Source organism: Ursus arctos, unplaced genomic scaffold (assembly GCF_023065955.2).
Source record: "Ursus arctos isolate Adak ecotype North America unplaced genomic scaffold, UrsArc2.0 scaffold_15, whole genome shotgun sequence".
In the NCBI taxonomy this organism is placed as follows: Eukaryota; Metazoa; Chordata; class Mammalia; order Carnivora; family Ursidae; genus Ursus; species Ursus arctos.
Genome location: NW_026622819.1, coordinates 11,479,816 through 11,495,166, shown reverse-complemented (window position 1 = coordinate 11,495,166; position 15,351 = coordinate 11,479,816). Strand labels below are relative to the sequence as shown.

Below are 15,351 nucleotides of genomic sequence, written 5' to 3'. Positions count from 1 at the left end.
TGGCAGAGTAGAGTGATCTTTTCTCAGGAAAACAAAGTGCATATCCCCAGATCTGGAAGAGTCTGCCATCAGCCAGAGAAACGAAGACTGTGACCGGTATGGTTCAAAGCAGATAAACTCTACACATTCTGCACTTTTCTAGAAGCTATAAATAAAAGGGCTTAAAGTCTCAACTTTGCTTTTCACTGAAATGAAACCAGCAGTCTAATAGAAATCTAGAGCAAGCTGAATATGCAATTTAAAATTTTCTAGTAGCCACAGTTTTAAAAAGTAAAAGGAAACAGGAAATTAAGACATGAATTAATTATAACAATACATTTTATTTAACTCTATAAAATATATTATCATTTCAAGCTATCATGGCTCTAAAACAGTTACACACGGCTTTTTCTGGGTCGGTCTTGAAACCTAGCATGTGTTCTACACCTGCAGAACCTCTCAGTTCAGACTGGCCACATCTGCAGTGCTCAGCAGCCACATTGGTCCGGCGGCTTGCCCGCTGGACACTGTGGACACACACGCCCTCAGACTCTTGCCAGGAGCCCATTACTGACCCACACAGACATGCATGGAAAAGCAGTCTTGCCACAGTTACCTCTAAATAAAAGAACCACCATGGGACACCAAATGCTCCTTGGTTCAAATGCCCTGTCATGTCAGGGGAAAAGTGCTTCTTTCTGGGGCCCCTGCCGTCAGAGCCATAGCGCAGCTGTCCCCAGATCCCGCCCCAACCTGCCACCGTCTCCCTCGGGGACAGCTCCATCCTGACGCTCTGTGGGGAGCCTGGGCACTTTGGTGAGTTCTGAGATACTTTATAGGGGAGAAAGGAGGCATGGCTAAACTCAGGGCTCGCATGCTCGATTTCCTGGGATTTAACGCTAACCAAATAAAGAATCCACAATGTGAAAATCTGATTAAGGAGAAGCTGAATATGACCCCACCTCCCCTACCTGCTTTCATTCCCTGGAGGAGAATGGTACCTTCTTTGTGTTCTCAATTTATGAACGACACTGGCCCAAAAAGAACAGAGCCCTTCTTGTTCTCCAAACGGATACCATTTTGGGAAACGAGGCAATCATTATTTCTGAGCAACATGTGAAATCCTCATTTCCACTCCAGCTCTTGATGGATGAGAAAGGCCCAGAGCCACAGTGATAATGACCTGAGGCATGAGTGACAAGGCTGCGAAGAAACAGGGACAGAAGCACCAGGGTCATTCCAGTGGGCACTAGCCGGCCGTGCCTCAGGATTCCTACCTTTGTGGTTGAAGATGCCCTCCATTTCCATGCTACTTCTCGAGTGGGCGATGCACAGAGATCCGCAGGGAACCAGGCCTTCTGCAGCGGGGGACCGGTCGGTGGTCCGCACCAGACACCAGTCAGGCTTGTCGTGGGGCCGCTCCAAAACCTCCACGGTCTGGCCACGGCGGATGGTCAGCTCCGTGCTGTTGCAGGCGGTGAAGTCGTGGATCACCACTGTCAGCTCGCAGCCGCCGGAAAGCTGGGGAGGGAGAGGGACACGTCAGCGAGCCCCAGCCACTGTACCTGCCGGGGTGGGGGGGCGGCGGCGCTAAGCAGGGCCAGCAACATCCTGGGGTCAGGGCAGTAACTTGCCACCGCCCAAGTGAGGGCTCTCCAGTTTCACCACCCCTTCGTCTCCCTTTGGAATTACATGGGCAATTACTGACTGTTCTTGTGTTTTAATATATGGTTATGATTTTTGAGGGTTTCACGGTCAGAATCTGATACAATTTTTCATACGAGCGTCCACATCATTTTGTGTCTGAGACATTATCATCTCCCTGCTCAGAATGTGCTATAATAATCATTTTTGAACACAGGGCAAACTAGTAAAACCTCTGTTTCAAGGCCACTTGGGGGATAACTGCACCGCAGGGTGATAACATGATAGTTCCATTTGAAATTTCACTTCCGACTTGGCGTTGGAGCACCCCATGCTGTTAGCAAGAGGGTCTTCGGCACCACTTGGGTCCAACACCGAGCAGCCGCATAGCAGGGAGACCAAAGAGGCCACGAAATCCCTACATAAGGGCAGAACATGCCTTATTCTCTCTTCGAAACCCTCCAAGAGCACCTCCCCATCCCTCCAGGACACCTCTTAGTGGGTGCTCCCATCCCCAGTCCTTTGAGCCCCCCTGCCCACACCGTGCTCCAGCACGCCGGTCCATACACTCTATGGACACTGGCTTCTTTCCTATACGCTATGTACTTTCTGGCCTGAAACTCCGTTCCTTTCTTCTCTCCTCTCACTAAGCTCACTCCCATTTTCTGCCCATTAAAACTCAACTAATGCTTAGGCCCTTTGAAGCGCATCCACGAACTTCAGAAAATACATCCACGCCATGATCTCTGCTTATAAAACAGGTGTGTGGACTTCTCGTGGCCACTTGGTTACTGTGGCCTATGCCCCATATGTCTGCCCCTCAGACTGTTCACACCATGGGGACAGCTTACACACACACACACACACACACACTCTTGCTAACACCCATCCTACACAAGAATGTTGTGAACCAGCTCCCCAACTTTGGATCGTGCCCTCGGGCTCTGCTGCCTGTTCACCATGCCCGGATGTGTCTCTGTAACCACACCTCTGCCGTCTCCCCAAGCAGACATCCCAGATAACAGCTAGACACTGTTTCCCTCATCGTTTTGGACATTTTCCTCCAAACCAGTCAGTCCAGGAGATGACTCATTACCCGCCTCCCCAATTTGTTTCTCTTCCAATGGTGCCTTTTGGATAATGGTATCACATTTAAGTCATTCAAGTTAAGAGCTCTTGCTCTCTAAACGCTCACAAATAGACCTAAGGCAGTCCCTCGGATTACTTCCTTCCTCTGCCACACATCATGTGGATTTTGTGGTGGCCTCCTGGTGGCCTCCCTACCACACTCCAGGCTCACTTTCCAAGCCATATGAGCATTAGTGGCAGTTGCCTTTTTGAAATGTGAAGCCTCCCATTCAAGCACCTTAGACCCAAACTGCAGAGCATGGGATTCAAAGCTCCCACAGCAAGGTCCCACCTGCCCTGCCAGGCACGTTTGCTGGATTCTCCTCATGTGATTCACAGCCTGGAGCGTGTCTTCCCCGACATGAGTCCATGCACTGTGTGCATGAGATCTTGTCTGCTCAGAGCTCCCACGTCCCCACTTTGTCTATTTCAAGCTCTCTCCCCATCAAAGCCCTCTAAGAAGTTGTTCCTCCATCTACCTTAGCGCCCAGTTTTTAAATAAATTGCATCTCGATTCTGAAATGAGCCATGTCTTGGGTTATGTATGTGTGTGCCCTTAGCACCAGCAAGTGGGCTTGTGGTTTTTCCATGAACTTTCCATGCCTGGTCCGTGAGGGGAGACATGGGGCCTGTCTTGGTCACCACTAAGCCCCAGTGCCAACAAGGGCAGGGAAGGGGTTCGTATAAGGCAGCGTGGATAGCCTGAACGCCCAGCTCGCCCAGTGCTCTGCATCCAGCAGCACTCCAACATTTGCAGAAGTGAAAAAGGCAAATAGGCTTGCTCTAAAAAGGAAGCCCCTGTATTTGAAAAACTGAACTAAAACGTGACTTCCCGAGCTGGCTCTGCCTGCGTTCAATGTGCCCCATGCCTGGGATCCTGCCCCTGCAGGGCAGTAGCACGGAGAACACACAGGGCGGGAGAGCAGGCGGGCTGGGCTGTGGCCGGTTGTGGGGGGGGGTGGTGGTGGTGGAAGGACCGGCTGGGCCCCACTCTGGGAAGCTCCCCCACGCCCAAAGAGACCTGGGGACCCGTGCCTCCCGCACAGGCTCACGGCCCCCGGCCCCCAGTCATGCCCCCTGCTATTCATTATCCTCCTGTTTTAACAGCCTCTCTTTTGAGAGAAAGTTTAGATATTTACAATAAGAAACACATGTCCACAAGACAACCACAGAAAGCAAAACACAACAAAACCCTTCCATAATAAAGCACAAATATCAACAAGATGAACTGTCTTTGCTAGGCCACAAAGGAAATTTCTCACGAATGTTTAATCCCCTTCTAAATTGTACAAATTCCTCTGTGGGAAACCCATGCTAAATCTTACACGGGTCTCTGTGAACAATCAAAGATGCTAATGTTAAAAAGTTAAAGGTAGAGGCCCAGGCTGGAGAATTTTCCTTGTGAAACCCCACATTATGGAAGTGGTTAATCCCTGTAACAAAAAGGAGGAATGTTTCCTGTCCCCGGGAAGGCGTGACCAGTGAAGGAGCCCCAGTAAGGAGTCCAGCATGCTGAGGCCCCGCAGGGTTCGTACGTCCTACGGCCCCCTTCGGGCCTGTTGGAGCTCTCCCACGGCCACCAGCGCCCTGCCTGGGCGTGCGTGTGCACAGCGAGGAGCCCCCTGCCCGGAGCCCTACGCCGCCAGCCCATCATCACGCTGCCTGGACATTCCTCCACCCCCCGCCCTGGGAAGCACAACTTCAAGACACATTATCTCATCACCAGCCCTTTGCTGGCTTCATTCTTGAGCGTTTTATTAATTTTTCAGACTGCTCAAAGCCACGTGGTGCATTCTGTGGGTGGGGGAAGGGTGGGAAGGAGAGAAAGGGGCTGCCCAAGGAGCGTTAAGCTCGACTTTATTTCTGGCACTGAATCCTTAGCCCCTTACAGAGTAATCAAAAACTATTGGAAACATCTGTGGACTTGACCAAGCCTAAGAAATAAAAATCAAGCCCGTTCTCACAAAGACTCTCACACTGAGTTAAAATTCTCTTTCTTAAAGACTTCAGAAAATTTACTAACAGAATCTAGCACAAGAATCTGTTTTCAAACGGAGCTAAAATTATCGTTAAAAAACACTGTATCTGCTTGGCTTTACCATAGGAATCTCCTCCACAAATCTCTGAGGGGAGGACTAATAGGATGTTTTCTAGGGCACAGAAGGCCTGCAGATTTGTCTCAATGTTCACATCTGAATATTTTAAATTTACTACAAAACCTGCCTTTAAAGCCAGTTTGCTAACTTAAAAAAACAAACTTTAAAAAATAAAAGACTTAAAATACTATTTTGAGGAAGCAATGCAAATCATTACTGCCTTTTAAGAATTAAATTCCTAAGCAGAAAAAGTTCAGATAACGAAGTGTGACTGAGATCGTACCTGCCTTCAAAGCTACCTCCAACACCAGGGACCCAATTTCATTTCTGTGCTGAGTTACCATTCCACTGATCTAGTTTAAAACTCACTTTTCCCTTCCAAGCGTACCTTGAGAATGTTTTCACAGGACCATGTTCACTTCTGTGTGTTTTATGTACTCCTATCAGGGGCTCCTTACCACATAAATGTAGTTTAGGATTGCAATTGATGAAAATCTCAGTTTCCATGACTCACATTAACTCTTGTGAAATTCACATCAGAGGACAGTCTCCCCCACCCCCCAATCTTTCTGCTTTTCTCCTTTAAAAAACAACTGTGGTGACTAAAAACCATGGCCGTGGATGGGCCTTAGTTAGCACACAGACCATGAAAACCAGCCATGAAATGCCTCCTGCAGGACCAGATCACCTCGTGTCCCTTGAAGAGGGCTCCCAGGGGAATTCCAATGACCTGGACCAACAGACAATCAGCGGAATCAAATCAGGGTCCCTCTGCCTGAATTCTCTCCAGAAAGACTGAACGTGAACAAGCTGTGGGCTTTCACCCAAAAGAATGAAACACTCATCTCTGGTCACTTGCATGTTGAATCTTCAACGATCACCACACAGAACAGATTTTTACTTTTTATGTTTTTTGGAGAAACCACGTTATATTGGTGCTTTGCCTGAACCCAGTTAAAGGCAGTAACTAAGCTGTTTCAGTCCCCACGGCTCCTCAGAGCATGCTCTCCGTGGTGCACGACAACGGGGCAGTTTGATGTTGCAGGAACACAGAGTTCTGGAGAGACAGCGGCACACACGGGGTTTGAACGACAGCTCCCAGGTGAGTTCTGGGGCAGGCTCTGCTAGAGGAAGAGGAACAGCTGCCACGGTGGACGACGCAGCCCTTGCTGCAAACGATTCGACTTCAAGAACTGAAGATCAACTGCAGGTGGGTGTCTGGCCAATTTTCTGAGAGCAATTCAAAAGGAAAGCGGCATTGTGGTCTAATAAAAGCCATTTTCTCCCAAAGAACAAAGTGTATCGACTCTGTGAACAGTCACATCCTACAGCCCAGTACGGTTCAGTCATTCAGAAACCTCACAAAAGAGTCTTGCGGTTTTGTGGAGGTTTCACACAGAGCGGACCAAAGACTGGCTGCTTGGTTCAAGGGGATTAGAGAGTACAGCTCCAGTACTGGCAACACTTACATGAGGGAGGCCACCATGGGCAGCCAGAGAGTTCCCCAAGGAAGTGCATCCTGCCCCAGGCTCCCACCCACCCAGGCTTCGCACTGAGCAACTTCGCGGAGGCTTGGGCAGCAGAGCCCACGCTCACCCCGACCCCAACGCCAAGTCCGCAGGAGAAGCCTTCACCAAAATCTGCAGCTGAGAGTCAGAGGACCACTGTCATGGGCTCTCACACACCCAGGGTACAGAAAGAAATCTCCGAGAACTGAACAAATGGTCAATAGGGTAGATTTTATATGGCTTTTAACACACACACACAAGAAATCTGTGACAGAATTTTTTTTTTTTTTCAAAAGCAGCAGCTTACCATACCTAACATTTTATCCAGAAAAGAAATACTGAGTGTGGTATTCAGGGATGTTAATTCTTTACTCTTTACTGATGTGATCACACACTGGGTTTTCTAACACGAAAATAATTCTTGGAACCAAGGCTTCCTTGGCTGTGTGATCTACATGAGGTGGAATGGAAAATTAGATGTAAAAAAAAAAAAAAAAAGACAGTTTAAAAGCCACAACTAAAAAGGGAAACTTTAAATGTAAAAAATCAGGCTACCTAGAGATAGGACAGAGATTATGTATCAGGCTTCAAGGCTTCACAGATACTGCCCTGCACCAACACCCCATTTCCCCTGGCTCACATACTAGAACGAGAGATGCCAACACCTGATCAGGCACGGGGCGGGGGGGTGGCCAGTGAACAAGAAGCTTGGCTGGTTCACGCAGAAAAAGGCACAAGAGCTGGAAAGTAGACAGCTGACCACCACCATTACCTTAAGTCATCTGGCCCTGGAAAACAGGAAACTTTGTAAGACACTTTAACCCAAAGAAACCCGTTTGCTGAGTTTCCTGAGTGAGCAAGACTATCCTTCATCCAGAAAAGTTAATGTGAAATGACTCTTTGTCTTTGATGGAGGGGCACCAATGGGAAGAGCTAAGGAGAGACAGCCAGCTAACCAGCTGACTGGGCATCTCACCAGAAGGAAGAGCAACGAGAATAAACCTCCGGCCTCAAGTCTGAATCAAAACTATGTCATCACCTTCAACAGCAACTTTGATCGGTACTGTAAAATTTACATTAAAAAGCACTTTCTAGTGCACCATTATTTTTATAAACACTGTTGTTATATTTCTACCCAAACTTTGTGTTTTAAAAAAATCTGCCTTTTCTTAGAACTGAGGCTTTCTGGGTGGGGCTCTTGATCACAGCTCAGGGTCTTGATCTCAGGGTCCTGAGTTCAGACCCCGCATTGGGCTCTATGCCAGGCATGGAGCCTACTGAAAGAAAAAATGAAAAGAGAAGAAAAAGAATTGAGGTTTTCTACTTTAGCGTGGGCAATTTTGTTTTTCTGATTAACTAAAATTATCAAAGACTACATTCCACTTTGTGGTTTTATGAAAGCACTTAAAAAACTTGTCAAAAATTACAAAAAACCACCGCCACTTAGGAAAGTAGAAAACAAAGATTAGCAAAAGGAAGACACAAACACCAGGTGTGCTCCATCACCCAGGCTGCCGGTGGGGGCAGGGGCCTTGTCTCCCTGTTTGTTCCTGTGCTGAAACCTGTCCTGGGCTGGCACACAGCAGGTGATCCACGGACATCTGTGAATGAATGAACCTACCCTGTGAACAGCGTGCAGTCATTTTATATGCCTGTGGCCAAAATGCAGCTAATTCCGTAGGGTTAGAGATGAGTGTATGGGGGGACGGGGTGGGAGACATGTTTTCGGCAAGAATCCCCTCTCTTCTTCAATGACTGCCCATTCAGTATGGGGGTATTTTACTGTTGAGCCACTGCAGTGCTTACGTCCAGGCACTAACACTGAGCAGTTTATTCTTGGGGCAGCTTCTAGCTCCTAATAAACACAGCTCCAAATCCACTGCTATCAACAGTGGGCAAATACAAGGACAGAGAGGCCGACACAGATGGTAATCTACAGCAGCTGGCAATGAACAGCAACAGTCCAGGAATGAGGGAGAAGGCAGCACTTTGAATGATGAAGACATAGCAATAGCTAATATTCGTTAAGCGCTCTGTACATGCTAGGCACTGCTCTCAGCACATTACACATTTTCAATATTCACAGCCCCATGAGCTGAGTAGTTAAGTACTGTCCCCCATTACAGGTGAGCTAACTGCCCAAGGCTGCTGAGGAGCAGAGCCCAGAGGTCTGGCTGGCAAGCACTTCCTTGCTCCTAACCGTCTGCTATGTGATGTAACTGCTCTGTCACACTCCAAGCAGAGTCTGGGGTATTCTGTCTGGGGAGGCTTATACTCTGTCCTGGAGAAAGGCTTCCGAATTAAAGCACTCGCTGTCGCGCTCACATGGGGGCACACCTACATGAGGGCCCAGGAGACTCGGAGCTCTGGCAAGGCCAGCAGCCTGAGTTCCTCCTCTTGCTTCCAGCACCTTCAGCCAGGGGAAGAGTGCAGAGGGAAAGCTGCGGGAGCTCAGAACCAGGCGGGGTTCCTGGCAGGGCTGTTCTGTGCCAGGTATGCCAAGGAGGCAGGCTGGAAGGAATCAGGTGGCATTTCCTAAGCAGGTTCAACACAAGTTTCCTTTCTCAGAAACGTGAATTCGGCCCCATTTTAAAATGTACACTGTAATTTACATAAATCCAAGTTCGTATTGTTAGAATGTCACTTCACAGAGAAAGTTGGTTGACTTTTTAAACAACATATAGTCTCCCAACCCCAACATAGTGCTATATAGACTTCATTAAGAGTAACTGAAACCATTTACTCTTTTAAATATGTGGATTCGTGTATTCACATCATAAGCTAAGGGCAGTTCATGCCAAGTATCAGTCTCAATTGAATTTCTCATTCATTAAAGTAAGAACTGCATTACCTTCAATGTAAAAGCAAGCTCACACTGGCCCTTGAAGGCCTGGGTCAGCTTGTCCACAGGCTCCCTCGTCTTGCTTTGGTGATTCACCTTGACCTCAAGATGCTTTGTTCTAGAGTAGCCTGTATTTGATTTCCGTATTTTCTATTTCCTTTATAATATAAATTTTTGTTATATAAAATAAACCACAGACTAATAAGGCAAATAGAAGGGAAAAGGGTTAAAAATGCTTCTTGATACACTAAAAATATTTCGCTCCACATCCAGTGCTAATGTGAATAATAAGGCCTAGACTCTAGCAGGTAATTAAATCCACATTTTATCCCTGGCTTTAACTTTCCGCTGCTGGGTGGCCCTGTGAGGGTCATCCGACCTCCCTCATCTCCTCAGTGTCCTGAAGGCTGGCTCAGCATTCTCCTCCCTACCTCAGGGAGACAAGCTCGGGACAAGTGAGATAAGAATCTGGCAACCATTTGATTTCTTTGGAATCCAAATTATATTTTCATAAGATCATTTTATCAGCGTAAGTACCATGAATATGGGCAAGAATTGCTGCTAAACTTACTTTTGGAACAAGGAGATGGCATATTTTCAAACTGATGTTTTCAAAGAAAGAAATGTGCTCATGAGGCGTGTGGTGTGTATCTATGACCTGCCGACTCAAGCTCTGTGAACAGTGTTCCCTGGAAAGAGGGCGTCTCCAGGAACCCATCCTCTGCAGACTCTTCCAGAAACATGCTGTGCGCCTCATCGAGAATTACTACAGCACTGGGCAGATAACTTTTCCTTACGAATTCTCCAAGAGGCCGAGTCAAAAACATCCCCCCACCCACTTTCTGAAATGGAACCGAAGTCCATGATAACAGCTACCTCACAACAGGCACCGTAAATTAAGTCCAACAGGCAGAATATGGTTAAATAATTTCCCTCGCCAGATCTGTCTGCCTGGTCATCAGAGGCTGCTTAAGTCTGAAATATGCAGGGTGGAAAGAACCCCGAGACAAGAAAAGTTACTGCCATCGGAGAGAAGTGGGTTTTCTGGCTAAGCCTCATTCGGTCAAACAGTGCATTTTAAAGCTGACTCAAAAAAGGATGCGGTTTCCTAATTTTCAAAATGTATTTTCCTGACTCATCTACTGACCCTGAAATATCTACTAGAAGTATAAAACGGGGAGAGCACAACAAGAAAACCCTCCGGAAGCAGAACACACAAATGCCCGCATTCATGTGATAGCAAACACATCCCTTCTTTCTCATGAGGCCGAATGGCGATGTCCTCTCCAAACTCCAGGTGTTGAGTTATCATCATGAAATCTCACATGCTCTTTATTCTCATGCCAAATACAGACCCCAAGAACTGAGGAAGGTAACTGGCTGCAGTTCTATGGTCTTAGGAAGACAGTTCATCCCTTTTTGGTATTCTGAACCTATTAAGGACCTACGAGCTCAGTGAGGGGCCTTCAGGGAAATACATGCCAGGTCCACTTAAAAGACGAGTTCTGGAGTGTCATTACTTGCAGACGGCCAGGAATCACGGAACGTCAGGCTGGGAGCCACCGGGCGGGACAGCCTCTACATAGCTCAGGTGCAGAGGCAATGTGTGTGCAGAAGTGGTCCTCAGGGAGTTCTGAACTACATAGTGAAGTCTGGAGACAATGCATCAGGATGAGGAAAGCAGAAAATGGTGAATTCCCTCCACAGGCAGAAGATTCAATAGACGGTTCTTTAAAAAGCCTCACATCCTGGTAGACTCCCAGGGTAATAAAATGGTTAATTCCTGCAAACCTATACTATTCTGGTGGTGATTTATTCCTCCTCTCTCATCGGGTACAAACAGAATTTGCTATCTTACTAGCAATAGCTTTAGGATAATGCCTCATTTTTCTATAGGACTTGTGCAGGCCTGAGTCCAAGTTCACATACGCCTATCATACTACAACAGATCCCAAGCACAACTAGTTACACTGTCCTAACGCTAGGATAGAGCCTTATTTCTGTGAACTGCAGGCAGCCACACATCAGGGGACCAGAGCTACGATGGAGGACGGAGCACAGGAACATTGCACAGGCCAGAAAGCACAGCATGCAGTGGACCAACTCCATCTGAGTGGGAATGGTTGTCAGAGCCCCTTACCAGACACGGGGGACATTTCCAAACCACCACTGCCACCCACTCATTTACACATAACACCAACTGAGAAAACAGCCCCCTTTCTTTTTGGACCAACCTCCAGAAAAGTCTTAACATAACTTTTCAAAAGGCAAAACTTTTTACATTTATTTATCTCTTTGGCAATTTCATTCAAATACCTTATTTCTACAAAGTAAACTTTAAAACTCATCTCTAGAGTAAACCCAGACCGGATCTATGAGAGTGTATTTGGGAAGAACGTGAACTTGTTAGCCCGACGGGCCAATCGATGGTCACAGTGGTGATGCTTGCCACAGCGAGTCTGTGAGGGGTCTGAAGCAAGGTGGCCGCTCCCCTCAACCTGACCTACTGTTCCTTCCTTCAGGTGGAAGTCTTGCATAAACGGACTATTTAGAGAGCTCAGTCACCTCAATTTTTTTTTAAAAGAAAATAATCAGAATTACTCTAACAAAATGTTTTCAAGTTCAAACTTTATTTTCTGAACTAAATGGCTATGGGATGGGGCCACAGGAAACATTGCTATAACACACCAGATGCCTGACGTATCATTTCTCTTCTTCCTCATTACTACCACTGGCAAGACATATTTGCCACTGGGCTCTGAGCAAAATAAAATGAGGCACTGTTTTTCTTCTCCATCCTACTACTCCAACCATTCTAAGTTCTAGGGCTTACAATTTGGTGAACTCAAAAAATTGAATAGGAAATACAAATTCAAACCAGAAGGATCTTGAAAAAGAAATCATTGTAGGAGAGCAATACTTTTAAACCCACTTACTTCTCTCCTGGAAACTGCATTACACGCCAGAATCCTCTGCAAAACTGAGTGAGAAAAGACCCCCATCTGGGCCTCTGGGACTTGCCATCGGAAACAGTCCCTGATACCAGACCCTCTCCTGGGTCAGTAGTCGCTTCCAAAGGATGGTGAAGTCAGGACACTTCCTGGCTACAAACAAGGGGCTGTGCAAACAGCGGGCAAAGAACAGACTCCCGTGTCCCCCGCCCCCCACCCCGGAGGGACGAATGTCTCACGTGAGAAAGTACAGCTTGCATCACACAGTGGGAAACGCAGGAATTCTGAACTGGTGGCCCATGAAATAAAACCCCTATTTACCGTCAAATAACCTTTTCGGAGAATTTGGTCTAGCAGTTAGAAACAGAACACCTGCTCATCTCAGTGGGAACAGAAGACTTACTTAGCTGACACGAACGTCCCCCCACTGGCTTTTACAGAGGACTCTGGTTATCTGTGCCTCACGTCAGCCTGGATTCCAAACTCTCCTGTTGATTTCTTTTGTTGGTTTTGAGATTCTATCAGGACAGATCACGGGATACTCTGCACCCCTTCTGCAGAAGGGAGAGCTACACAGATGTTTTCGGATAGCGGCCGGATCGGCTTCCTCGCGGTCGGCATGGGTGCCTTTCCCGCATCCTGCTTACCCGTGTTCTGAGGAGCCGCCACAGGGCCCACCTGAGGATGCCGGCGCCCCTGCTTCAATCACAGCGGCTCCACTTTGATCATCGGGCCTTTGTGTAACATTTAACTAAAAATAACAGGTTCTTCTGCTTCATGTAAAATTACAAAGCTTAAACACCTGCCCTAGAGCACCCCAACAGAAAACCACGTAATGACACTGGGAAGGGCAGGCAATTTTTCCGGAGTCCTCAGACTTTACCCCTGACACCCCCAACTTTTTGTCCCTGCTCCTACTCCTAGCACCACTTAGCACATAGTGACTGTTTGGAAATGTTGGTGACAAACTGTCATTTATAGACAGAAACAGGGTGCTTCCTATCAGATCAAGACGAGCTACACCCCCAGCCTGCCAAAGAAAGTGCTGGTGACGGCTCACCTTATCACTGTCCAGTGTGTTCTGAGACGTCCGTGAGGCGATGGAAATTGTGTCTGGCTGGCTGCTCCCATCGCCCTGGCTATCCAGATCCTCTCCATCCCTGAAGAAGCAAACAAACTTTTCATTCCTGACACTGCTGGATTTCTCAAGACTGGTGGAGAGCGTCTATCAGCCGCTGCAGAGACAGATTTGTTCAAAGAGGCGCAAACTCATCTGCGTGAACGATGACAGGCCACTCTCGGCTGCGTGTCCAACATGTGTCCTCCGTGTAACGCGCACAACGGTAAGACACAGTTGTGGTAATTTCCAACGCAGAAACGAGAAACACAAACATCTAAGATATGCGATAGCTTGTCCCCGTCCCACACATGACCTATATATGAGTCCAGACTCACACTTGCAGTGGGAAAGGGCAACAGAAAGGGATGTGCATACAGCCCTTCGTTTACTTTATTTATTTATTTATTTATTTATTTATTTATTTATTTATGCCCTTTGTTTACTTTAAGCTAAAGGAGGTTCTTGTCTTGACAAAGCAATTTCATTGCTAAGAATGATGTTAATACGTAAACTATTAAAAAAATATTCCTCAAAATATTTAAGAAAAATGATCTTTGAAAAACAGTTAACACTGCCTTGTTCCCTCCCTACTAAGTAAACAAACCTACCCCCAAATCCCCAGCACTAACCTCCTTCCCTTCTGTCTCGTGGCCGGCGCCGTTTTAGGGATGTGAATGGGCTCCTTCAGGGCTCCTTTCAGGTGGATAGTCCTTTCCTGGATTACTTCGCGGATGTGCTTTATCCAGTCCTGCTTGTTTTCTATACTGGAAGCCTTAACAAGGCGTGAGAGTCAGTCAGGATACAGAAGCAGCCCTTTCCAGAGCCTGCACTAACCACACTCAGGTCTCCCCCATTCCGTTTCCCATTTTCAAAATAATTTCACAGCAGAACAGCAACCGCATTGCATGTTTAATTTGCCATTTTGAATATTTTTCAGTCAAAACCATTTTTATTTTAGAGCCTATATGTTACTCCACATTTCTATTTTAATAATTAATCATTCCCCAGCCCCCAAACCTTTTAAGCAGCTCTGGGTGAATATGAAAGTGCAGCCGATCCCAAGCCCAAGTGTCTCTGAAGCTATTTACGCAAAGACTAGAGGTTGGCGGTCCCTGGGCAGCTGCCCTGGTGCCCACATCTTGCTGCCTCAGGCACTGCACTCCAGGAACAACATTTGCAGAAGCCCCCATGCCCCCACTTGTACCGGTGTCCACCCCCACAGCACTCTGTGGGGTCAGGACCCCTTATCCTTGTGTCAGAAATGTGCCCAAGGCCACACGGCTGGCACAGGAAGCAGCCGGAATTCTCAGGCTGGCACTGGACGGACGGCATCCCTGTGGACGACAGAGCCCGTCCTCCCAAGCTCCGCCTTCACCTACCTCTGGCTACACCAGTAGCATAAACCAGCTAACCCACAGCCAATCACAGACCATGGGTTTACCTCAACTCCATTATAACTTTCGAGAAATATTTTCTGAAAATGACACATAGTAGATATTCAATAAGCATTTGTTGAATGAACACATAGGGCAGCACTCTTTCCAGATTTCTTCCTTTCACTTGGCCTCAAAGGAGTTTTTTTTTTTTTCTTTTGCATGTTCTGGGCCTAAGTAACAGTTTTTAATTTCCTTGTGGAAAATATCAACCTCCTATGACATAAGCATAATTCCCTTTGCAAATGACTGAAACAGTCGTCAGAGGGATTACAGCTGAGATCCTGACCAAGAGGAAGCACTTCCTCATGGTGCACCTTGTCTTCAAAAACAGAAAGTCAAGGCCCATGTTGGGAAAGGAAATTAAAATTGAGACTCGTTTTCCTATGTAAAATGTTTTAACTGGAAGATGTGTCCTTCAAGTCACTGAGAGCTAGGAACAGGGAACTAAATGAAGGATAAAAGGAGCTTCTTGCCCCCATTCCCAGATCTGAGACTGGGAAGCCGTAACCCAAATTATTCTGGGGCCGGAGGCAGGGTGATTAGGGACTGGGGGAGTCCATGCAGGAAACAGAGGTGTCTCACAGTGCAAAACTCTGAAAACTACAGATCTACTGACATTTAAATGCCTGACACAAACGTACAGGTTA

The 15,351-nt window shown here is 47.0% G+C and overlaps 1 protein-coding gene across 4 annotated transcripts in view; it reads right to left on the bottom strand.

The window, feature by feature from the left end:
• The window catches only part of TRIO (trio Rho guanine nucleotide exchange factor), a 347,980-nt gene that overhangs the window by 74,367 nt on the left and 258,262 nt on the right, over nt 1–15,351 (bottom strand). For all 4 annotated transcript variants that reach the window (XM_026506706.4, XM_044386996.3, XM_044386995.3 and 1 more), the window contains exons 32-34: nt 13,898–14,040; nt 13,209–13,308; nt 1,257–1,500 (exon numbers count right to left, since the gene is read on the bottom strand). In XM_026506706.4, coding sequence (XP_026362491.2) covers nt 1,257–1,500; nt 13,209–13,308; nt 13,898–14,040 — 487 coding nt within the window. The remainder of the gene's footprint in view (nt 1–1,256; nt 1,501–13,208; nt 13,309–13,897; nt 14,041–15,351) is intronic.